This window comes from Dermacentor albipictus, chromosome 4 (assembly GCF_038994185.2).
Source record: "Dermacentor albipictus isolate Rhodes 1998 colony chromosome 4, USDA_Dalb.pri_finalv2, whole genome shotgun sequence".
NCBI lineage: Eukaryota > Metazoa > Arthropoda > Arachnida > Ixodida > Ixodidae > Dermacentor > Dermacentor albipictus.
In genome coordinates, this window is record NC_091824.1 from 68,485,639 (window position 1) to 68,511,901 (window position 26,263).

General features: G+C 42.5%; 1 protein-coding gene across 6 annotated transcripts in view; it reads right to left on the reverse strand.

The window, feature by feature from the left end:
* Window positions 1-26,263, reverse strand: part of LOC135902037 (PR domain zinc finger protein 15-like) — an 83,659-nt gene that overhangs the window by 55,480 nt on the left and 1,916 nt on the right. For 4 of the 6 annotated variants that reach the window (XM_065431915.2, XM_065431918.2, XM_065431920.1 and 1 more), the window contains exons 2-8: window positions 18,622-18,774; window positions 15,686-15,847; window positions 13,479-13,634; window positions 12,695-12,895; window positions 12,042-12,256; window positions 10,558-11,035; window positions 6,018-6,167 (exon numbers count right to left, since the gene is read on the reverse strand). In XM_065431915.2, coding sequence (XP_065287987.1) covers window positions 6,018-6,167; window positions 10,558-11,035; window positions 12,042-12,256; window positions 12,695-12,895; window positions 13,479-13,634; window positions 15,686-15,847; window positions 18,622-18,750 — 1,491 coding nt within the window. In that variant the 5' untranslated portion in view covers window positions 18,751-18,774. The remainder of the gene's footprint in view (window positions 1-6,017; window positions 6,168-10,557; window positions 11,036-12,041; window positions 12,257-12,694; window positions 12,896-13,478; window positions 13,635-15,685; window positions 15,848-18,621; window positions 18,775-26,263) is intronic. The other 2 variants (XM_065431916.2, XM_065431919.2) reach the window with 2 other exon arrangements.

Here is a 26,263-nt window from a genome sequence, read left to right on the forward strand (position 1 = left end):
CCATCAAACAAGCAACACTTCATATTAAGGTGTTGATGATTCTACTAACAGGGGACATTCTGAGCAGCAACAATGGCACTACCTAGTCTAGTTTTGCTCGCTTTTAAAGGGACAGACAACCGAATTTTAAGGACCCAGTTTTTTATGGCACAACAAAAAGCTCACCCTCGGCATTGTTTACACCTGCAGCGGTTACTCCCAAAAGTGTGTGGATATTTTGCCAGCATAACTTTTAGATCTGAGCGGCCTCCAAAAAAGAAAGAGTCCCGCCTTCAGTCATGCTGCGAAGTGAGAGTGATGCTGATAGCCCGCCTTGCAAATTGTGAAAGTCACCCATCATTCTGCTTTCACAGGAGTGAGTGCAGCTGTGGTTAACCACCAATATTTTGACCTTTTCAACTATTTTTGAAAATAAAAAGCTGGTACAATAAGTCTGCATCGTTGTACAGACCTTTCTTATGTTTGTGCTGAGTTTTCCACGCAAGTATATGCCTACGTCATGGCTTGGTGGCCCCCAGCTTTGTTATTCTGTCGATAGACGAGCCAAGCCAACTCATCGAAAACGTCAAGCGAAGGCAGCACCACATTTCTACTCACTACAAGGAAAGGCTTATCTACACACTGTAAGTTAGAAAAAAAATTATAGAAAAAAAGTGTACTGCATTTCAATGTTAATAAAAAGACCAGAAACAGCATACACTTGTAGAAGGTCACATGACAGGTTATTTATGCATCTTCATGCTTTTGCCATGTGAGGCACCAAAGATCCTTTTTTGCGACTTAGTGAAGAATTAAAAATATAAATCAATGTTTAATGAGACAAACAAGGCTCGTTTTAGCCAATGCACTAGACAATCTTTCCATCAGCTGGGATATCGCGATTAATGTCCGGAGAGGTTGTCTGTCCCTTTAATAAAGACATGAGACAAGAAAAATAAAAGAACTGTAGCTATAGCTATCACTAGGACATCCATTGTACTGCACATTTTTTCAACGTACTCTGCTCATAGTGACAGATCTGGCAGCACAGGACTAATTAGAAGTCTCTTAACTCTCTTTGTGCTGAGCCCATTTGGTTTCGTTAGCCTGCTAACAATGGTTTGAAACACCGCTTTGAAGACTTTCCATGCCGGTCACGGACACACAGAGCTATCAAATGTGAAGGAAAAATATATTTTTGTTTTATAAGCAGTTGGCTTTTTTCCCCCAAGCAGTGATTTTTGGACACGGTCCAAAAGTTTTGCGATCATCAAAGTAGAAAGCAAAAATGACTGCTTGCTATCGATGGTTTGAAACGCCACTTTCAAGACCTTCCGCGCTGCTCACGGACACTCTGCACCATAGGACGTGAAGGAGGAGAACCTTATTTTTGTTTTCTAAGCAGCTCGCTTTCTCCCCACCAGGAGAGTTAATTTTTGAACACACTCCGAAGTTTCATGATCGTCAAAGTAGAAAACAAAAATAGCCCCCTCCAGGAATGGTGCACACGTTTCAAAAGATAGCAGATCTTGCAATTCTGCTTTGTCCGATTTTTATCAACGGATCGAGCAGCAGCGAGCCTGAGGATGCTGCCTTTTCCTCGGACCTTGACTCTGAGAGCGACGACGATGTAAACCAGCCCAGAACATCGGTGGCTGCAGCCCGGCATGCCAAACTGTAGTACTTGCACCTAAATTTTTGTAGTGAAATACCTGTTCAATAAAAAATTGATATTTTTTCGGAGATAGTGCCTATTAGATTGCAATACATTTTGCATATGTCTCATAATTTTGTTAAATTTTTTTCTTGGTAGATACAAGTCTGTCTTTACAAACTTTGTTCTGTTTTTATCCCACGATCTTGATTCTGGCAGTTTTGTCTTTTTTATGACATTCATCTCTTTAATAAAACCTTTATGCATGAAAAGTGCACTCATTCTGCTTTTTGTTTATGTATTACATAAAGTATTGAGTGCAGTAGTTCCTTCAAAAAAAGAAATCTGGCATCAGATACAAAAAACACCTATTTTTGGCATGGTAGGAAAAGAGTTAAATGCCAATTACTATGACGTTTTACATTGGTTAAATTTGTCATAAATGAGTAATATAACAATACACCAGGTGTTTGTTTTAGACTGCACAGCATTTTTTTTTATTGCCTGTGGCAGATAACACAATTTTAGTCGTTGAACTCTTGAACTGAATTGCTCAAAGAGGCAGGCATTGCTGGCACAATAAGCAAAATGCACAACTGACTAATTAACAAGTTTTTAGTAAATAAATGTATAACTAAATAACTTATGGCATATGATGCAATTTATGAATTGTTGCTGGTGAGCTTGCAAGGCATATCCGCTTGGAATTAATTCTGAGGACAGCATCACTTTGACAATATGCATTGTCAAACTTGTAAAGATGCACTGTTCCACATTTTTAACAAAAGGCTGTTTCATGAATTATAGCTGAGGTTCTCAAGCATGTTGGTCCTAAGGAACCCTGCTAAGCTCCCTACATGCTAAGATTTCTAAAGTGGCACAACAGATTAATCAAAAGCCACGTGCAATAATTTTCTTTTTACTGCTTAGAAAGTCAAGTTTCAGACTGTCTAAGTAAGAGCAGATTCCATGGAAAATCATGCATCTGAGATATGAGTGGATGCATTATAAAAAAAAACCTTTTGATACCAAAACTAATGCAAAATGTGTAACATCGAAAACCGGTGCAGCTCCGCGTCATGACCTTAGAGACTGGGTGACACGTGCAGCACGCTGAATATCTCGGAGGCCATCGTCTGAGACTTATGCCACATCCACTAACAACCGAATACATGCATCGTTTGCTTAAGTGCTATTAAAGCTTGTTGATAAAAACATAACACAATTACCAGCCCTGCAGCTATACCTTCAATAGTCTGTACTACAGTCAACATCCGATTTTTTTTAATTCCCTAAATACCGCGAAAACATATGAAAAAACGAACGCATGCCTTTTACTGCCCCCAAGGGCTCCAATCACCTCAGGCACATCCAAAATAGCTCTGAAGACCTGCCAGTACACTTATCAGGTGTACTGGTGCTCGTACTGTGACGGGAGAAAACGGGTGCATGTATGTATAATTAAGGAATAAGTACTGTGCCCCGTGACAATTGCCCCTTCCCGCTTCTGGCATGCTTCACTGCAATACTTTGTGTATGCTTCACCGCGTAACGTTAGAGAATTTTAGCCTGTCCGGCATTCGGGTAAACGCAGGCGGACTGGGCGTTGGGGCGGAGATGTAAACGTGAGCGGCCTGCATGGTGCTGCCACCTGATGGCACACAGCTCAAACAAACAAAGATAGCTAATATTGCAGTAACCAAGTGTATTCCACTTCGCTGGTGGCGTAAATTTTCAGCACTTCCATAATCATGCTGCTGCCGCAAATTTACACCGGCAACGAAGTAAGAACCTGATGGCAACGGCAAACATTCACTTGGTATGCCCATATCATTGCTAGTGCAATAATATAGAAGCGCTAAGTTTACAAATCCGTAACTTCGTAACAAAAATAGATATTGCAGTTCTGTAAACTGCATGTGCTAGAGAATCTATGGTGGAAAAATTTTATATATCAATTTATAGCTTACATGGGCTGTTCAACAGACCTACTCACTTAATAATGGTATTTTTCAGAGCAGTGTATAAAAAATAAATTTTGTCTGCTTTAGATATATTATTAGGCGCAGTTTACAAAAATGTGATATTGCATTTCATTGCCGAGTTATGGAGTTGCAAACTAGATAGTGTCATTTTTAAAATTTAGCGATTTTCAGCAATATTTATTAACCCTTTACCTCCCGTTGATGAGTAAAGTCATAAAATTTTGTACCAATACAACCAATGACGACAACAGTCGTCATAAGCAAAAATTTGTTGCACAGTGAACATGTGACGACTATACTCACCCTATTGCATCTAGTTGTGATTCCTGACACTAGATGGACACACCTGTCTATGTTGGGCCATTTGTGTCTCTCCTGTCATTATATTGCCGCCTATGACACCCTCGCATAAAGTATGGCTGCCTCATTGAATGAGGCAATGAAAGCGCGCATAAAAGAAAGTATTTTGACGAATCCTCATTAGACCAGAGCTCTGTAGAGTTTTGCTCGGAAATGGAAAGTGATGTGTTCTCATCTGAGGAGCAGAAGCTTGATGTGTGCGAGTTGGTTTTGCATACTTGAAGAAAAGAGCGCCAAGAAGACGCGGACTAAAAGAAGAACATGTACGACGGACAAGGCGCCTCGTCCGTCGTACATGTTCTTCTTTTAGTCCGCGTCTTCTTAGCGCTCTTTTCTTGAAGTCATATGAGGAGTCTGATGATGACTATACTATGGATGGCCCGGAGGACCTTGTGGCTGCCCGTGAACCTACCATAAGAAGACGACCTACTAACTGCTTTAGGAGCTGCATAAAAGTAACCACTATTCATGCACACATTGTTGCAACATTTAGATTATTTTGTCTTCGTATTCTCTTTTTTTCATAGTGTACCAAGCCCTGCAAAATGCCTTTTTGCAAGACACCAGCACTATGCAGTGAAGCCTTCTTCAACCTATCTTTTTATGCAGTCTGTGAAATAAAGGAAGCCCATTGAATTGAAATAATGGTGCCATTTTATTAGGAAAACCTTTACAAACTGAGTGAAAAAAGTTTCTGGTAAATTTGGTACCAATTTTCTTTTTTCGCAGTAGGAAAAGAGTTAAAAAATTAACAGCTTAAATAAAAATATGTTTCTTGCTTTCTCTAGACTTTAAGTTTTCCTTTTAAATGCAACAAACTTCATTAAAATCAGAACAGTGGTTGTAGAGAAAAACTACTTTTTCATTCCCACGTATTTAGATAGGAGCCAATGAACTAAAGCTTCATCTTACAGAGCCCCTCACCAGGTCTGGCCATTTTGAGCTGACAAGCCCAGAGCATACAATATGCACTAACGATTGTGTTTGCAAAGCATTATATCGCTATGTGCTGCGGAAAGGTCTCAAATTTCAATCCAAACTGCATTTTTTCCTTCCCTCGCGGCGACCGCGCTCCAAGCCAGACAGTGATGTACTCGTGTCCTTGTGCCTACATACTCGTGTCCGCAGTGTGATGTCAATTATTGAGACGTGTGACTTCGAGAATTATTCAAGGCGACATATGTTACTTGTGTGATCTGTTGCTTGAATTGACGAATTGAAGTTTAAAGGAATATTAAAACAGACAAACCGAACGTCTGCGTGTTTTTTGTTTTACTTCTCACCGAAGCAAAAGAGATGTACTTCCGCTTCGTCTGCCTCTTCCCACGGCCGTGCAGTCACGTGTGCAGGTACTGAAACTATGCCATTTTCTACCGTGTTCCAGCGCGTGATCACGCTCTGTGATCTGCTTGTGTCTGCTTCATATTCGTGCAGCACTGAATTATACTGCTAGTCACATATCCTTGTGCACAACGGGCAAAATCGTGCGCTGCAGCTCGCGTGCGACGCCATCAGTGGAAGTGCCAGCGCCAAAAAAAAGAAAAAAAAGATGAAGGCAGGGCCCGTGACGTATGCGTCATCTGATCCTCGAGGTCTGGTATGGGAGAACACAGGGAAGGAATTTTACTTGCGGAGGCTAGACGGGACAAGTGGAGAGAGCATCTATGTTTGCAGTGAAGCCCACCTTCTGAAATCATGGGTACACGACCCTGAAATGTTTCTAGCTCGGCTATTAATGAGCCAATTTGAAAATTGTTGCCGTAGAACGCTCCCTAAAGAACACATAACAACTTCCAGTGTATAACAAAAATTTGCTATGGGGCCCGGTGAGGGGTCCTTTAAGAATAGATATCTATATGGGTATGCATAGAAATGAGTAGGCTTCTCTGTAACCGCCAGATATGTATAAATTAATGCAGTGTTACTGCAATTAAGGCACTTTCTAAATACAAGAAACAGTGCCTAAAACAGTTATCACAGGTACGCAGCAAAGCACACTACAATTCATCAGTATCTTAACACTAGCCAGAACAGCTCACCTCCGAACTGTCAGTGGAGTCGACGGTGGAATGAATCCCAGGCTCCACCCCATTGGAAGTGGCCACAAGGTCAGCACTAGATGACACATAGTTCTGAATTGCACTATTCTGGTGGCACACTTGGTTAGCTGCATGGTACTGTTGAACATCCTGCAAAGATTGTTGAGAAACACCATTCAAACTTGCATCCTGAACACAAAGGTGTACGGAGACAGCCATGTCACCTCGTGGCAATATTTTTGCCATAAGCATGAAATTCCTGTATAAAGGCAACAGTGCTTCCTGGAACTTGTCAAGAAACGGATGTACAGTGCTCACGGAATGAAACTCGTCAATTTAGGGCTAACTAATGCCCATACTTTCGTTTCCACCGGCTGCAGTTCGTGTCACATCCACGTAACTTTGGTGTGTACACTTAGGGCGGAGTCAGAGTCACCTTTAGTGACCAGATTCATAGCGACATGACATGGTATACTCTCAAGTTCTCTGCACATATGCTGGGTTCTACAAAATAATCGCTGTCGCGTTTCATTCCGTGAGCACTGTACCTGTTGCCAGTAATTAACGATAATGATTTGACATTTGCTTAAGTAGTATCAACAATAAAAGTGATATTAAATAGGAGTTGTTGGGGTTGGGCATGTCAAAAGGGGTAGCTGGCCCATGCCGTCGTCTGACTCATCCACAAGGAAGACGTTGTTGAAGGGAGGAATAGGTTGTCATCGAGAACGAAGAGTACTGGGTTCATTTACAATGATCTACATGAGGAGTGGAGAGCATTATGTCTCAACAGTCTAGCCTGACTGCATTGAAGCGCATTCTGAGGAGCCGAAAAACTCCGCTTAAATTCCCTATATCCTCCCTAGATCCCTAGGCCAAGGAAGTCTGCCATCACACCTTCATCGAATCGGAATGTACAACGTCATCGAAGCATCCGCATTGAGGGCGAGGGTGCGCACAATCACTCCAGCACCTTTGTTCACTAAACACACAGAAAGGAGAGGAGCCTCATAGACAGGGATTGTCACACTTGACTCAAACTGGCGCGTCTTGTTTCCTGGGATGACCAAGACAAACGACCGTGATGGTTACTGAAGTCCATGAGGAAAGGCCTTAGAATGCCCTTTTCCAGGAGTTTCTTGTTCCCATCGTCGGGAACGGCGACAGTGTACCATCCATCAACACTATTCACCAAACGTGTCTCGCCTTGGTGTCACAGCTGGTCTGTTCAAGGGGACGCATTATTAACTTCCCAAAGCGATTCGTCGCAGGAGGGCTGGAGAGGCTGGAAGGTCACTTCCCCCACTGGCCGATCGTAACAAGGGCCAAGGAATGACCCCAATGTAGCAGGACCCAAAAGCGATTTTAACAAAAGCAAATGTATGCTACCAGTATTGTAAAAATACCATATACATGTATGATAGTGAACTTGAAGAGCACACTAACAACCCTTGGGGTTCAATACTTTTGGTGTTTATTCAGCATTTTTTAGGTGGTCATATTATTTACACTATGTTTCATGTAATAGGCAATGCTGCAGAAGCTATGCAAGCATTGCAATTACATAAATGTCTCACTCTGCGCATTTTGCATTGGAGTTGTATCGAACTGGATGCTCTCTACAGAACAACTACTTCACTTAGTATTACAATTACAACTTGTGGACTTTATGTCCACAACTATCACTAACAACACTAACACTAACACTAACAAGTAGTGGACTTATGCCCACAACTTGTGGTCTTTATGTCCACAAGTTGTCCACAAGTTTATGTTGCGACTTTATGACTGTTATGTCAAATTACACATTGTTTGCGAAGGGTCATAATGTAACACCACAACACACCCACAAGGAAAGAAACTAACGCACGTCACACGTGCCTATGACATGTAGCTAAATTACTCTTTTGGTGTTGTCGTGCGCTGCATTAGCAAGCACGTGCCTTAGCAAGCACGAACTAGCCCAGCAACATGTCCACCTGACTGTACTGTTTGTTCTGCCCATATGCCACATTTTAATGACAGTGGAGAAGGAACCACACAGTACCAAAACTATGAGTCATGAATTTAGCTCTTCAGTGAGTAAACCCATACACACAAAAAGAAAAAGGCCACCCTCAAGCACAATGATACTGGTAAGCACAGTTGTCATCGACGGTGCATCTTGCGCCGAGGGATAACTTGGTAACAGTCGTTAGCCAGTGAAAAATGGTCACTGGAAGGGCAGTATGAGAACTCCGCCATCATCATCATCGGAGCCACCGGCATCATCGGAACTCCTGCATCGGAGCCAGCAGTCGAAGAAGTACAGGACGAAGTGACTTGCGAGTGCGAGCAATGGTTTGAGGCTCGGCTGGGCGCTCTTGGGCATGGCCGCCCAATACTGGGTCCTGCTGGCCTGGACTGAGGGACTGTGCCGTTCCCACAATATATGGCTGCATATATAGAGACTACCAGTGGCCGCAGAAACATGTCACCTTGCCGGTTAGATGGTAAATAGGTTCATATCTTTAACACCTTCCAGGTCACATTTTGCAAAATAAAAGTATGAAACTTAATGTTACACCGAATTGCACAGAAGATCCCAATGTCTTCTAATAAGTAAAGCATAATTTTTTGGTCACGAATGTGATAACTGAGAGCAACTTCTCAAGCCTTCACAGTGTTGCCTGCTATGTATGAAATGGAATATAGATGACTTATCCCCAAATTTCTGGGGGAAGGAAAATTTGTAGCTTCATGCCTACTGCTTTCCTTATTTTTTATTATTATTTTTTTTTTAAACGGTGAATATCTAGTTCCCGAACTGACACCAAGATGTGCTTCACGACTGCACATACTGCTCTTCAACACTATACAGTGGAATCCTGATAAACAGACATCGCTTAAATGGAACTGCCACTTAAACGGAACACCATCCTCATGGTTGGTTCGCTTTGTATTCATGCACGTGTATTCAGCTTTGTCTCTCAGTAAATGAACTCCTGATAAATGGAACCGATTTCCCTGATCCCTTGCTCCCTGTTTAAAGAGAGTCCGCTGTAGTACCCAAAACACAAATTAACAAAGTTTTCGAGAAGCAGTTTATAGGAAGGATACAATGTCATACAGCAATATGACTATGCAAGAATTAAGAGATTGCATTGGATATTTGAGCACAAATAGAACGAGACTTTATATGTAACATAACACAACTACCAAGATCCACCGAATATACAGAAAAGAAGAAATCAAGATGTAGGCACAACCTTACATTACGATCACTAAACTTGCCGAGTTCATCTGCTGCAGTGGCTGCAGCACAAAGACTGCAAGGACTTCGGCCTGTGTTTTCCTGCCCACCGTGCTTCTTGTATTCATTGCAGTGACCGGGAAAATGAAAACAAACAAAAACAAAGTAAAGATTCCTTGGATGGCAGGCTGAAGCGTGACCTTGGTCTCACAAGGCTCCTTGCATCGAGCATATGTAGTCTCTCAGTTGTGTGGCGATTGCGGTCTAGGATTGATGATAAATTTGTTTTGACTCGGTGGTTTTGGTTAAAGGGACACTAAAGCAAAACACTGAATTAGTTTATCAGATAAAGCATTCTTTGAAAACTCTGTTGTCATTCATTTTGAAATAATAGGCAGATTATTAGAAAAGAAAATGTAGGTCAAAGTTTCAGTTCTGGAATTTCACGCCAAATCCCCAATGCCGGGACGCCACTGTGACGTCACAGATTTGAAAGTATCTTTTCATATTTAGGCCGCATTGGCTCAGCAAAAGTTCCTGAAACTTGGCATATTCAATTTATGCTCCTTTAGAACACAATGTAGTCTGCATCTACCGCTAAAGAATTAATTGCGCCCTAGAAAATGTTGTGATGTCATCCCAGTAGAATATACGAGGTCACAGCAAGCTGGTGCAGGGACATTAAGGAGACGTCACCACCCATATTTTGTTATTGCACTTTTTCTGGCTTACCAAGCGTCTTATCATAGTAAGAGTAGTGTTTCTGATATTGTAGAAGGTAATTTACTGATACAGAAATAATCGTTTTTATCTTTAGTCTCCTTTAAAACTGAACTTCAGCAAAAATATTTGGTGCACCTTTTTCTTTTGCTCTTCATATTAAACCAAAAATGCTTAATCTCAACTACACCCCATAAGCACACTGTAGAAACACCGATTTGGATGAAAAGAGTAGGCAAAGGGCTAACGAAACAGAATCTCTGGGCCACTGTTAATCGCGGAAGCTGTTTTTTTGCCTGTTTTCAAGCTATCCAAAGGTTTCCATGGCTTTAGACGCACAGCTTTCTTGTCCTAACCTGCCTCTTGCTGCACCTTCAAGCAGCACGTCTAGCCATGATGTCTCGTCAACTAGCCCCTGTCGTAGCATTATAGTTTTCATGGCAACAAAGCAATCTAGTGAAAAGTCATAACAATGACCCAGAAAAACAAGTTGCTGCAAAAGCTGCATGGAAGAACTGCTCTACAAAGTGGCACCACGCTTTTTCCGCTTCGTTGCCCCCTTGCAATGTTTATATAGCCTCCACATACACAGATTCGGGCCAGTCCACTGACCTCCAGCAGGTCCTCAGAGTCCTGCCCCGTGCTGCTGACAAGAGCCACCTCCCCCCTCTCCGTGACAAAGACATTCCCGTAGAGTGGCACCGCCCCAGCCGGATGCACCTCAAGCAGTGCGCCGGGCCCAGTGGAAGAGGACGAATCGAGCACCCCTTCCTCGTCTCCGGTGTCCAAGGGCTCGGCCTCCAAGTGCTCGGGGCTCGCATCCATGGCCGCCACTGAACCGCTCGCAACCGAAGAGGGGCCAGCATGTTGCATAACACTGCTTCCAGCACCAAACTTATGCTGTTGCGACTGCTGCTGGGTGGCCAAAAGGGCCTTCGCGGCAGCCAGCGAGAAGTTGAGACCGTGAACTGACGACGAAGATGAGGAAGAGCCAGCAGAGGGTACTACCGTTGACGTGGAGGGCCCAGAGGAACAAGGGCTTTGAAGGATCGACGGAAGAAGCTCCCTGGAAGAAACAAAGGTCGTTCATTTATTCTTGTGGGTTTAGAAGACTGCCCAAGCCAAGGTGAGCCCAGGTAACCTCTCTAAGGCTGCATTAAGGCTGCATTACAGTTTTCTAAGGTCTCTTTTCCAGGCTATCTAAGGATGCATTACAGTGTTGTGCACTGAAGGACTTTAGTCTGCAAGTCTATGCAAAACTCGCACAGCTTGATGCCCGTTGCTGGGAAACAAACTAAAACAAAGCATTTCACAAGATTTCTTGTTAGCTTATCAGTATGCGCTATTATTTGAGCCTTTACAAGAAAAAAGAAAGATAGAAGACAGTTTTATGCATGTGCCTACTAGATGTGCATTCAAGACAATGACTGTGCAGGCGCACTATGGCTCATCTATGACTGAGCTCCAGAGGCACTTGCTGCTGCTTACCACACAGGTTCGGTGGTAGCATGACAAGCTCAACCACCTGCTGTCGTGATGGCAGCATGATACGCACGCCTAGCTGAGGAATGACATTTATATATTCAGCCAAAGACACCTTAGCTAATAAGTATTCACGCCAATCTTTTCTGTATGTGAGCTGTTATCTCTTTGGCAGACGAAACAAGCCCCGAGTCTATGTATGCTCCAATCGTGCTGCTTGTTGTAGAGGAGACAGGGAAAGGAAGAGCCCCTCTCGTCTATAGGTGTTTGCGAGGGCCAGCAATAGAGACAGTGAACAAGTAAGTGATAGTGAGCTTTGAGGTTGGATGAGCTATGTACAGCTGCCACAGCAGAAAAAGAAATCAAGAAGGAAAGGAAAAAAAAGAAAGGCTGAAGGCGACAGAAAGAAATAAAAAAAACGAGAGAAGGAGCAAAGAACAATAAACAAAGACAGAGAAAGAAGGAAGGAAGAGATGAAAGGAATGAAAAGAAGATGGAGAGACAGAAAGAGAGAGAAAGAAAGAATGAAAGAAATAAAGCATGCTTGCAGAGCAAGTAAATGCTTGATAGCTTCAGCAATGCAGACTAACTTGGACGCCAAGTCGGCCACCAGGTACTGTGCCTGCTCAAGGAGGTACCGCTGCGAGAGGTGGGTAGCCAGACCTATGGCACCTCGACTGCCTGATGAAGTTGAAGGCCCAAGGGAAGAAAGCGCAGAGGAGGAGGCGCTGCTTGAGCACAATGCAAGGCTGGCCTTGTCCAACAGCATGGGCAGGCCTAAGGTGGCTGCACTCTCGGGGCCAACCTACAAAGCAGGCGCATTTGACCTTAGTGGCAATGCCCAAGGATCAAGAGCTCCCCAATCATCAGTGCAACCACCGACATCAAATGAAAATTTCTATTAATTTTTTTTTTCTTTCTCATCTCCTGATAGACACAGTTCAGCTTATTGCCTTCTATATGCAGTACAACTCTGCTTGAATTAACTTAAACGAACCTTGAGAAACTTTTTACGCAAGCAGAAGTCCATTCAAGTGAATTTTGCTATTGGCAGCAATTATGCAAGTGTTCATTGATCTAAACAGCTCCTCCAAATGAAGCTGAACAAAATCATACTCCACCCTGCTGAAACTCTCACATCTGGCCAATGCAGCCTTGAAAAAAAATCGAAGTTTGTGAACTGTATCTTGCAAATCCACACACTTACATTTAAGCTTCAAAGCCTAAAGTATCAACCACTCACTGTCAGCTGAGATTCCAGCCTTAGGGCTCCCACGGACTCTTCAGCTGAGCCTGGCAGTACTAGGAGGGCGGGGCTCTGGGGGGGAGGCGGAGATGAGGAAGATGACGAAGGCCGCGTCAGGTGGTGGGCATGGTGCGAGTGCAGCGATGCAGGGATGTCCACCACCGTATCACGAGAGGTGCTTGGGGCCACTGATCGGTGCTGCAAGAACAAAGGTGTAGCAATGTGAACAATGAAACGGTTCCTACCAATTATCAGCTCCCCTAAGGAATGCATCATGGCAACTGGCCTAGCATCAAATGGGCAAGGTTAATGAAAGCCACAAATTCCTTGGGCCAACTGCAGCAAAACTGCACTTTGGCCAAGTTGGTGACAAATCTGTGGTACATACTGGTATTGAAACAATCTTTGCAAAGCTTCAAAGCTGGCAAGTGTCCAATTTTCCTACTAGCAGCCTCTAAGACAACATATGCCCTTGGTGGTTAGCAGATATCATATAAGTTCCCCAGCGCGTCACCTCCGAGCTTTTCAGCATGCTGCAGGCACTCCCTAATCTCGGAGGTTATGCCCAAGAGCATTTGGAGTTTGGCAGCCTTACAGCTAGCTAAGCCTATGATTGTGAGTCAGCAGTTATCCCATCTTTTCTGCAAGATTGCACAGAAGATGCTGCGGACGAGAAGAGCTCATCAACGGAGGGTAAACGGTTAAGACAAATCCTATCCAGGCCTGCGATGTCTTCACATTCACCTTCAAGGGGGCATAAAATTGTGAAGTAAGCATTTACCAGGTCCAAGACTTGAGACATGGCCACCATTTCGTCCGCTGCCCTCTGCTCAATCTCTTGTTCGTAGTGCTGAGCCTGTTGCTGCGCATCTGACACAGGAATGGGCGACTCTCTGAATGTTGCCACTGCAAGCCGATGCAGACTTCCGAATGGAACCTAGTGTGGAGTGTGCAAACGAAATGCAAAACATACATGAAAAAAAAAAGAAAAGAAAGATGCAGCTCCATTTCATAAACCACACTTCACCCAATGAGTGTCTTATATGCCTATCACTTGCATACCGTATTTACTCGCATAATGATCGCACTTTTTGTCAGCAAAAATTGGTGTAAATTCAGGGGTGCGACCATTACGCGAGTTAAATTTCTCGCGAAAAGAAAAAAAAATTTTTTCGTACCGCATTTGCTGCGGGATGCGGGTGCGGGACATCAAAACATAAATGGCGGCCAGCGGAGCAAGCCAAACGCGCCGAACGCGATTTTTTTTTGTTCTAGTGGGTACTACGTGCATTGAAACAGTTCCTTCCGTATCAGTAATGAATAATATCGTTAATATTGGCAAGTTTGCGGCAATAACGTAGCCATGCCCACTTTGAGGGGGCAGAAACAGATGGGCGCGCTTAGCTGCCAGTGACACTGAAACGCATGGCCGGCGTGCTGTGGAAACTGCGGCATCTGTCTTCACTACTATCCTAATACGGCACGTTTCCGCTAAGGGTGGTCGAATATCTTAGCTGTGTTACAAGCGTCGGCGTATGAATAGGGTACACTTTTAACGTATCAGTGTAAACGTGGCTACTATCATTGCCGTGCGCGATTTGTTGCGTGCTCACGAGTGCAGATGAAAAGAATCGAAAGGCAGCTTTTTTGTTGTTGTTGTTGACCACAACCATTATAAAGCCTACAAATAATAAAGGCAAGTTTGGTTGCAGCTTTTTTTTAGTCATGGAAGTGATGAAAGTAATGAAATTAGGTATCTACTTAAGAATGTTTGGTGCGTGCAGACCGCTTGGCTCATCTTGAAGAGTCGTTCGCGTAGCATTCGACAGATGGTAAGCGCGATCATTATTAGCTAGAATTGGCACACGACATATCGCTGCGGCAAGTTCGAGGTGTGATCATTACACGGGAAATTAAAAAATCAAATTTTGATGACAAAATTCAAGGGTGCGATCATTACGCGAGTGTGATCATTATGCGAGTAAATACGGTAATTTACACAGTGGTCACTCTCACAGTGGGAAGACAATTGGCAAGCCAGAAAAGGTACAAAACGGAATGGCGGGTGGCAATGCCGCCTTGAAGTTTCTGTACCAGCTCGCCATGGCATCGTAAATTTTAAAGAATGCATTACATTGTGTTCTAAGGAAGGCAAAGATTCATCATGGCAATTTTTGAGAGCTGTTACTGGGCCAATGCGGCCCAAATATGAAAAAATATATATATATATTTTTTTAATTTGTGATGTCACACTGAAGCACCGATGTTGGAGTATCAGCACGATATTAAAAAATATATATACTTGAACTTTCATGTTCATTTTCTCTTCTAAAAGAAAACAGAATTTTCAAATAATCATTTACCAGTCAAAACTGATCTTTGCTTTGTTTTAGTGTACCTTTAAATATTCATGCAATAATGGCCAAAGTTTCGCAACAGGTTAGTTTGGACAAGTTGTCAAATTTAAAAAAAATTCAAGTAAAAGACTTTGTCCTTGTCTTTTACTTTCACTGTTATTCTGTTGCCACAATTTCTGCAGCCATTTTGGTTCCGCAGAGTGTTTAGCAGCGCACTGTGGGTAGATCTGATGGGGGAAAATTAGCCAATGGTTATAGTAGAGCTTTTAAATATCAATTTTGCCTTGAATTGCCCAAAAAGAAATAAAAAATTGTATGTTATTGATGCAATTACAACAATTGCAAGATTTTGCAAGTATGCAACCACAAAACCATTCCTACACAGGTTATCTGAGTATACATTAAAAAGCAAACACCTGACTTTTACATTTTCCTAGCAATAATTTCAACCAGCAAAACAAAGTCTTTGGGGCACATGACACTCGTGAACACGCTCACCGAAATGGCTATGCACCTGCAGCAAAGTAGTCACACGAGCAAAAGTTTACAAACAGGTCCGCACAAAGCTCAAAGAGCACAATTTAGCGCATGGAAATCTTGTTCCAGAATTTCGCAAGCTAGGAAGAGTTACCTGTATGAAGGTTTCCATGCCACTTGAAGGTTGCTGCTGACTGTAAGGCTCTTCATGGTAAACAACCAGTGCTGACTCCCTGTCAGCAGCTACAAATTCCTGCCGCTCATAATGATGCTGTGGCTGGTGTAAAGAAACAGGAACTCCGTTCGCATAGTCAACCTGCACACCAAATAAGAGCGATTTGAGCAACACAAAACAATATCTTACAGCCACCACAGAAGGCTTACGTTAAATCAGGTGTTTCAATAAGGACTTGTTGGTAACTTCCCAGTGAAAACACTTCATCCGTGGGACATCTAAGTCATGTCCCAATATCCCTGCCCCATTTCGGAGACAACTCGGACATCTGCAAGACAACCAACATTGGATGTCCTACCAAGGACATCCCAGGGATACCATATCTGGATATGCATCGGCGACACACAAATAATTACCTTCCCAGAAGTTTCACGTTTCATTTTCCTCATGACGGAACCACGCTTTCCAATATGTTCATATTACAAGCTGAGGCAGTGTGATGTGTGACGTGTACAATACAGTGCCGTGGTAGGAGAAGAAAAGAAGAGAATGACAAAAAGTGCACATGCAGAGGTGAATCTCTGCTGAATGGAAGACGACGTTGAGGAGCATCAAGCATGAAAATGCGTGACAAAAAGATGGAACAAAAGGAAATTGACCCAATCGGGAAAGTCCACAGAGTTCCCAGGGGCCATTCAGGCAAAGACAAATCAGCCAGAGTGGCAGAAAAGCAAGACACACTAAAAGAAGAGAGGGAGAGTTCCAGGAAGTGATGCATAGGTGAAGAGCGGCCACTAGACCGGGAGTTGGAGACGGGCTGTCAGGTTCCAGACCCGAGCCTCCAGGGCATCACCCAACCGGGGCCTCCCGCCAACCCATTTTCTGGCATTGCTACTTTGCCCAAGCATGGACCGCTACCCAAGGCTGGCAAACTTCTGCGCCCACAGGCAGAGTACAAACAGTTGGACAGGCCCAAGTTTGCGCCCAGCTGCCTGGCCAGAATGCCGCCTCCACCTATCCATGCTGCCAAGCCGCCTGCGTTCCATCTCAAAGCTGGAGCTGCCACGCTCTGGTCACTCCCTCATCGCTCAAGTGCATCGACGCAGTGGTGAGACCAGCGCCACTTCTCTTGTTGCCTCATCTCCGCCCCTCCATGTCGAACTGTTGCGCGCTTACACTCGTAGTCTACCCCTAACTTGAGTGCTCTTGGTGCTGTTATAGCTCCGACAGTATTTTGTTTCTTGTTATGAATTTTCATTGAGAGTTTATTTTATGTGTTTCTATTTACATTAATTGTATTAAAAGCTTTGTGTCCATTTTGCAACAAATGGCGTTGTCCTCAATTGAGTTCTTGGAGGCTCTGCCTCAGGGAATCATCTGCAATAACTAAAGAAAAGAACCTGCATCACAGGCAGTCACATGAGCAAAAAGCTGCAACGAGCAGCTTTTTTCCCCACTTTACCCCCACAAAGCTGTATTTAATTTTTGTGAAAATAAAGCGCGCGCGTGCGCACACGCACACACACATTGCACTTTGCATATTTTCTGGAGTAATTTAAAACTGTGTGGGCTTCTGCCCGTTGCATCAGTACCACATCATCTGCAGAATGTAACACGTATCATTGTACGAACTGTGCAAAAGGCCGTGACATGTCCACGCAATGTACCCAGCACGTCCCCATGATGTCCCTCATGCACATGCAAGGAATGTCTGCAAGACGCGGAAATTGCAGCCAAACTATCATAAAAGGGACGTCTGCTGGACAAATTCAGCACATCCCAGGGATATCCATATCCTGACAAGGAATGCCTAAAGGATATCCACTGGTTGTCACTGCAGTCATTGGGTTACTCTTTCACCATGTACCAACAAGCCCATGTTGATCTTGGCAGCTGAATGCTAAAGCCACTGAGCCACCACAAAAGGTTTAGGAAGAAAGAAGAAAATGGAGAGCAAGAAAGAGAAGCTTGGCAAGGAAGAAAGCGGCAATGGTCAGTGGAACAACCAGCAATATTACATCAGTGACACTGTTGACTGACCATCCCTACAAGTGAAGACAACATGGACTAGAGTTGACATTGAAGGAAATTTTCTTCTTCACAAAAGCAGATTGCTCACACACATGTGACATACTTATAGAAACCATTACCAAATGAAACAGTGAAAGGCTTGCAGTGTATTATGCTGCACAAGCTGTCGCGTCACTGCTTCACTATATGTGCGAAACTGCAACTTTTTTTGTTCTTAAAGCTAATTATTTGTTCGTTGACAGGAAAAGGCTCTGTGTGGAGAATTGGCTCACAGTATTGTAAGAAATTGTGTTCTGCTGCAGCATCGGTAGAAGTGCAATCTTATGCTCAATAAGTCATACACAGTTTCGTGTACTGTCGATTGGTATATAAAAATTCACAGTTGTGCAAGGAGCACTCTCATGTTGTGAAAGAGAAAACCTTAATTATTGTGGTGGAGAAAGCGTTCCCTGATGGCTAAGTGAAGAGACACGACTTCTCTTTTCCTCTTCTGCCCTATCCTATTTTCACAATTTAGTGCTGGCTTCATTTAGGTTCCTTCACTTTGGTGCCGTTTCATAAGTAAGCTGCAGTGCATGGCGTCATCTAGTCACAGCATCTCCCAGCGTGACCGCTATCTCTAGGCAGATGTTGTAGCTTCAGTAGAGTGGTTGAAAAGCAAAACATCCGACTGTCATTCTTCGGAATTGGAGTTTTAATCCACTCTGGGCAGTGCAAGTTCTTTTTGTTTATAAACTTCTTGCAAAGCACTTACGGATCCTTGCAACAGACGCCGACTGACATTAAAAAAATATAGGTGAGTGAGCTCACAACAGCTATGGCTCTAAAAAAAAAAAAAGACCACAGCCTTGCATTTTTTTCTGGGAAAAAGAAAAAAAACTCACGGCCATGTTAACATCGGCATAAGCGTGGGGTGGCCAGACAACCTCTGCAGGAGGAGGTCCCCTCGAACTGGATGCAGCACTGTCCGAGACCAGGTCGGGCGCCTTGGCACCCAGGGATGCCTCGCCCATCTCTCGCTACAGTACCTCCTGCAACTAGATCACCGCCATCTTCAGTCACTCTAAATAAAACGTAGGACAAGACCTCTCCCAGAGAACACCCTCTGGAACCCATTCTGTTAGTAGAGTCAAAAGTAGATATATCGTATTTGAAGGGGATCACAAAAAAGTTCGATATATAGGTAACTCGATATATAAAATAAAAATTTTATTAAGAAAGTTTGAAGGGGATTTTACAGCTGTTCAATGTATACAATAATTTGTTATATGTGGGTTCAATATATCCGGGTTCGATTGTACACCTAGGCGTTGCTATCCTCTCACTTTATATGAAATGTCTGCATTAACTATACAGAAAACAAGGCAATAGGAGACTTGGGGCACCTGAGGCACTCCAGTAAGTCAACATGTGAACTAAAACTTCTTGCTTTTTTAGAACATTTATTAGGCCTCTACTGGTAAATGCTGCTGTTGTATGGGATTAAAAAAAAAAGAAAGAAACCTCTAAACTTCAAGATGTACAAAGGAAATCGGTTTCATATATAACAGCTATAATGGGTTGACACCACCCTCATCTTTCTTAAATGTAGCAAATTGCTAGAGATGGATATGCAAGGACAGACTCAATATTTTCCCCTTACTTTGACAAAATGGCAGTAAATAAATTTACTTATACTAGTGCTGCTAGCCTATGCACAACATGACCTCCCCATTTTGAGAAAGTAACAGAATTTTCAGCTCATGCAACACTTACAGCAACATTTGCGACGTCGTGTCCAGTGTGCCCCATGGCAGTGTCCCTGTCCCACTATTCTTTTTAAATACATAAACGATTTACCCACTAACATATCTTTAGACTGTTCACTGATGACTGCATTACTTACAGCACTATTAAATGTTTTCCTAATTATTCTACTCTCCAAACTGACCTTGAACTAGCCTACTGTTACTGAAAAACTTGCCAGATGTCTTTTTATCCCTCGAAAAGCCAGGTAATTCCTGTTGCTGCAAAAAACAATAAATGTGAATTTTCCTCATAGGTTAAAAAGGCTGGCAGATCCTACACCCTGTGGGAATCAATGTTATGCGAAGCAGTGTACGGAGAGCACACCAGGTTAACTAAACAATTATGGGAGCACCAGGATGCAGGCGGCTATTTCATGACCAGCATGACACACATGTCATGATATTCATGTCATGAACTATCATTTATGTTCGTCATATACTCTTGCTAAACCATGCCAATTTTGGTATATACCAAGTTAACAAAACGGCCATGAGAGTGCCAAAGTGTAGGCGGTTGCTCCATGACTTACATGACACATGTCATAAATGAGAAGAAAGGGGGTTAACCGAAGACCCGATTTTTTTTAGTCATATCATAAGAAGCCAACAAATACTGACACCGAGGACAACAAAGGGGAAATTACTAGTGCTTAATAAATGAAGTTATTGAAATGCCAATGAAATGCCATGACACATGTCATGGCATTCATGTCATGATCTATCATTTATGCTCGTCGTACACTCTTGTCATACTATACCAATTTTGGTACATACCAAGATGTAGTCGGCTGTTTCATGACCTACATGATACGCATGTCATGATATTCTCGTCATGACCTGTAATTCACGTTCGTCATACACTCTTGTCATACTGTGCCAGTTTTGGTACATACCACGACGTAGGCGGCTGTTTCATGACCTACATGACATGCATTTTATGACATTCATATCACAACCTACCACTTATGTTTTTCATACACTCTTGCCATACTATGCCAATTTTGGTAGATACCAAGTTAATGAAATGATCAAGAGAGCACTAAGATGTAGGTGGCTAGATAGATACTGTCAGAGTGGCAAATGTCGCATTTAATGATACCAGTTTCTAACATTCTATCATACAGATACCTTGACATCCATCCAATACCTGACCTTTCCTGGGCTATGCCCTTGTGGAAGCCATTTCTTCCAAAGCCTCCAAGTTTCACACAATGTGGAAAACTTGCATAACTCACCCTCTAATATAAGAAAATTACCCTACCTAACCTCTGTTCATCTGCAGCTAGAATTTGCTTAATCCACATAGTCACCACATCAAGTACGACCATATTTCCAGTGTTAACGGAATAAAGTAAGACACTTCAGTCCGCGCTATTGCTTTTTTGTCTCTTTATCACTGGTATGTATGCATAAGTAGGTAACACCCTCTGCTGCCTCACCTACCAGAGTGCATGTCACAATGCCTCTCAGTTTCAACCACATACACAGACAAATGCAAGCATTTCACTGATCTGCATAGCCTTGTGATATTGCACATTACAACAATGTTCAGGACCCCGCAACATCCATATCAAACCACAAAAATTTTGCAATAATGTGATATGCCATACCCCTAATATTGCACAATAATGTCTCACTGCATTATATAACCATGTTTCTAACCTATGTATATACATTCGTTGCCTTTGCATCTGATGCCAATTTTTATCTGCTCTGTATTCTTCCCCCTCTCCCCTCCCTTATTCAATGATCTTCAATGGGCTTATAAGGTATAGTGAATTTAAAAAAATTAATAAAATAAACTTTTTTTTTCCCCTCTAACTGCAACTAATTGAAATACCTTGCCCACCGATGTTGTTGAAAGCCCTATACAGTCTTCATTTATGCATGCTCTCCATGACATAAGACATGGAGTTATTGACTCTATCCTGAATTTGTAGTGTCCATTACAAAGAGGACAATGTTTCACATAGAAAAGTCTTTTTGTTTTTCTTGGGTATGTTTTTTTTTACATTAGTTCAACATTTGTTGTTTTCATTTTTGTGCTATAATTAACCCACTCCTGCCTAATGGCTAAAACATTGACAGCATTGAAACAAATAAAGTAAAATTATATATCACAGCTTCGCTGCTCTATGCATTATGCCAGTGCGCTCAACTAGAACATTGGCTACCTGCAATTGCTCTCTAATCCGGGCTGCTATATTCCTGTCTCTTGACATTGCACCTACCCTGACTCATGCAGTAATTAGTGTTCTTTCAAGTTTCTTTTGTTATCCTCCAGCTTCAGGCACCATCAGTTGGAACTTGCAGAACGCAATAATATTATGCTTTCATATACAACATGCTGTGTGATGCTGATTGTTCATTTCTGCATAGCATCACTGAGTCTGCCAGCAAAATTACATCTTATGTGGTATCCATCGTCTGCCAATTGGTATCAATGGCTCTCAAAAAGTTTATTGGCCAGTGGACCTTTGCACGTGCATATTGCCAGAAATGAAGAAACTGATTGACTGGCTTTCACTTGTGCTCACAAAGACTGAGACTGCCCTAAATTTTCGTGCAAACTCGATCACGCTTGCATGCTGATTTGCTGCCACATCCCCTGGCAGGATCCCGTCCAACGTGTCGCAAATGGGTCATTTCCTACCAGTGCTCATGGTCAAGGTCTACATCACACTAATGCATTACTACTCAAGATAGGGGTTGACTGCATCCTGATTTGTGAACGTTTACACCAACAAGGACATGTAAGCAGTCTGTTGTGTGCTTCTTGTGATTACTGCGAGACACTTTAGCACCAGATATTGGAGTGTCCTGGGTTCCCTTGCACACTGCATGCTTCTGCTCTCAGTGTATGTCTGCACCCCAGTGCCTGTGTGTCTTGGCATGACCAGGCTCATTGCATCCTACTTAGTTTCCTACAACAAACTGACTTGGCTTCATGTTGGTAGTGCGTTGTTTCTTTGCAAGTTGATGACACTTTTTCTTTTCTCTTTTGTAATTAGTGCACTGCGGGGATTTTTTTCTGTTTCTACTGCTGAACTCTGTTAGTTGTTGCTGCTTAAGTCAAGATCTGTCAGCTTGTTCTTTCTTTCCTTTCTTCAATTTCTGTTTCTGAGCCCTCCTTTCTAATAAGTAAGGTGTTATGGCCCTTCTGAGTGGTAGTTACCAACTTGCTTCATCCCTTCTTTCAATCTCTGTTCATTGTATATGTGTTTTCAAACTGAATAAATAATAACAAAAATAACTGAATAGAAATTCTCTCAAAACTAGGAGGATTTTCTTTTTGAAAACTTATGTCCATAAATTAGATAAACAACAACTTAGCAGGCTTGCAACAAGGTCCAATGCAGTAAAAATCCACCAATCAGCACATGAGGTCTTAGGAAATCCTGCACAATATCAAGACCTTTGTTTTCTTTGAAATGTGTCGGATTCTCTGCTGTTGGCCTCCCGATCAGTGCTGTTTTCTTCTCACTCATCATAAAGAAAGCAGATCAAGATTTTTTTTTTTTAATTCCGTGCATCAAAACTGATTTTGTAGTGTGGTTCCTCATGCTATAGCAGTAGTAGGTTAAAGGGCACACCTAAGAGGGAAATGACTTGTAGGTGCCATAAATATTCCATATATTCCCCAGTTCCTGAAACAAACATTCGACTGAATATGCAATGTTTAACTTGAGAAACAGTTTGTGAAAGACACGTATGAATCAGAGGAGTCTATATGCAGTTATCCAGCTGCAATTACCTCGAATGCCAGAGCAAGTGTCAGCAAGTCTCCCAGAAATCATGGAGAGGGCCCTAACACATCGGTGGCTGCTCAGCTGAACATAACGCCTCTTCGGTAAGCAAGAATAAAGGCATAAATAAATATTTAACATTTTTAATTACATTTAACAATTTATATATTTGAGTATTTTGTGCACAAAAATGATGTTGAGCCCTGAAACTTTGTTATGGATAAATGGTGGGCTAGCTTGTACTGGACTATGGTGAACACTTAACAGCACAGACAGACAAAAGACAAAAGTATGCAACACAAACAAGCACAGCAGAGATGTCTAAAACTGAATGACACATGCGTGAGCATGGTGTCCCTGATACTGACAGAAAAGAGAAGCAATTTCTAAGCGTTTCAGCCTTGGGAACAAACATGAAAAAAAAAAAAAAAAATTGCAGTTAAGTGGTGACTTGCATGTGATTGTTCAATCTCTTTCTTTGTTTATTTTCATGCATCCAATTAATGGCGTATATGTTGTGCGCTTCCGAAAATTTAAAAAAAGGCAAAAGCAGTGACCACTTTATGTCGTGCACTTGTCCTTCATCTGTTCACGCGGTTAAACATTCACCAGGACTCTGAAAAACACCTTTTCTGGCAACTGAGCAACACGCCAGGTGCGATGCCTTGTAGGCTCTCAGCTGCACGCAGGGAAATATTTGGCTTGCAAGCTCATGTCAGTACAGTCTACCGGGGAAGCCACCCAAGGCACTCTGGGTAGAGAAGGGAGTTTGATACAACCTTTGTTTGAGATTTCAGCTGTTTGTGCACCATGCAGCCATTTGACGCTTTGCAAATACGATTGCCACCACGTTACATGACTGCCACCGCATTATCTATGTGCGTTGCTGTGCTTGTCTGTTTGCAATGCCTAAACCTGGTGAGGGGCTTTTTAGAAGAAGCCAAGACTTAGGGTGATGTGAACTCTGAGCTCATGGGGAACAAGATGTCCTTATGACACACCCAAGCAGATCATAAAAAAAAGAAAACTTCTGGAGTTGAAATGATGTCCCAAAGCTATAGCCAGACCAGCGCCATTTTACAACGGCCACAAAAAACATGGCTAGTATAGTGGAGAAAAAGAAGCACTTTCTTCTCACTCCTTACAAGTTTTTTCCAATTGGCTACTTTTGTTGCGCAGATTCTGCTTCATTTGTATTTTTGTGTTACTGGTTTTACAATGAAGATTGATCATCTCAGCAAATTTTGTGGGAGATCATATCAAGGCCAGTATAATATAACGATTCCATTGCTATTCTTTTCCTTTTCTTTGTTTATCAGTGGCCTGAGCCTACGTTACCATCTGGATCAATTGGTCATGATCAGTAGATGATAAGAAAGGCACAGAATCAAGCGAAAGGAATCGCTATGCTATACCGGCCTAGTACTCAGCCAAAGGTAATACAGTTGTCAGAAACAATTAGCTTTTATGTCCCGAGTAGCCTGGCATTCACATTAACAAAGCAAAAACACTTAAGCTGTGAACGGACTCCAGCTGGCACAGCTCTATTTCAGAGGTGAAGAGTGGGCAAGTGCTGGCTTCACCTCTGCTGGTAAGAAACTGTGGGGCTGCCACTGCAGAATGATTTTAAACTTCCTTGGGCACACCACATTTAATTTCCTTTTGCAATTTCTTGTTCTTCCTTTTTCTCAATTTTCTTTAACCCACCTGCGATGTCAAGAAGCAACCAAAGCGCTGTCACAACTACATAAAACTACCTCTTGCCGCCTTTAACTTGACTGGACAAATAGAGAACTAAGTGTTTTATGAGTTACATTATCAATCAGAAGAAATCAATCAAGAGTTCACAAAATTTTTAAAAAAATGGTTTGTCTATTATAGGTAGGGCTAAACATGCAAACACAAGAGAAAAGCAAGATGTCCTTCCATACAACAGCAGAAACACAAGTTTTTCAAAAGCCAATATGAAGCATATCAGCAGTGAGAAACGTCTTTCCACAGAGCAGCAGAAACGTTACTGCATTTGGAAGAAATAAAGTGCTATGTTAACCAGCACTGAAGTGTTCGCTACTATTGGGATTGTATTCATAGACAATAATTTTAGGCAATAGTATCACTTTCACATGTTGCAATGCTCAACCCGCCAATAAGTGTGCACTGAAAGTGATAAACTCTCAATAGTACGAATGTTGGTTTAATGAATATTTCAGAAAAGCTAACTTTTAGAAAATCCCTCGCGGCAGTTAAAATGATTTAACTAATTTCTGAATAGTGAATATTTCCTTTGAACAAACTTAGTGGACCCGGGGTCATTTCTGAAATCAGTTCAACGGAGTTTTGCGCTCTGCAGCGCTCACCGCCCCCAAATCGCCCCTCAGCGGCATAACAGTACCATCGGCTATGATTAGAAACTGGTGGCATAAATGCTGCCTTCCTCTCCAGTGTGGCAAAAGTGAGCAAGAGGAACAGCGCAATGAGGTGAACGCCCCCGAGATGTGGACAGAGGTCTGTCGCCAGCTGGATGTTGACAACAACGCTTCGTTTGAAGACTATGGGCAGTGGGATAGTGAGCTTGTTACTGTGCTGAACTATCGAGATCTGGAAATTGTTTCTGGTGTTCGTTCCAAAGAAGAAGAGTCCAAAGCAAAAGATGTAATGGTAGAGGCAGATTCAAATCTTATAACGCTAGCCAAGGCTGTAGGATGCCTTGGAAAGTTGCGAGACTTCGTGTCTCAGCAACAAGCCATGCCAGAGGAAGTGCGCAAAAACACCAGACTCTCTGGACGGCTTCATTACTTATTGCGCTTGAAGAGCAGCAGTGCAAATGAGAATGATATTTTTTATATACAAAATGAGATAGGCACCAACGTAACTGTAGTGTTCACACTTTTGACTCTGTCTGCTGTGCCTTATACAGTTCCATATTCTAGTGAATATTCATGTTAGTGAACTTTCAGTTAAGTGAACTATTTCTTTGGGAAAATTAACTTGGA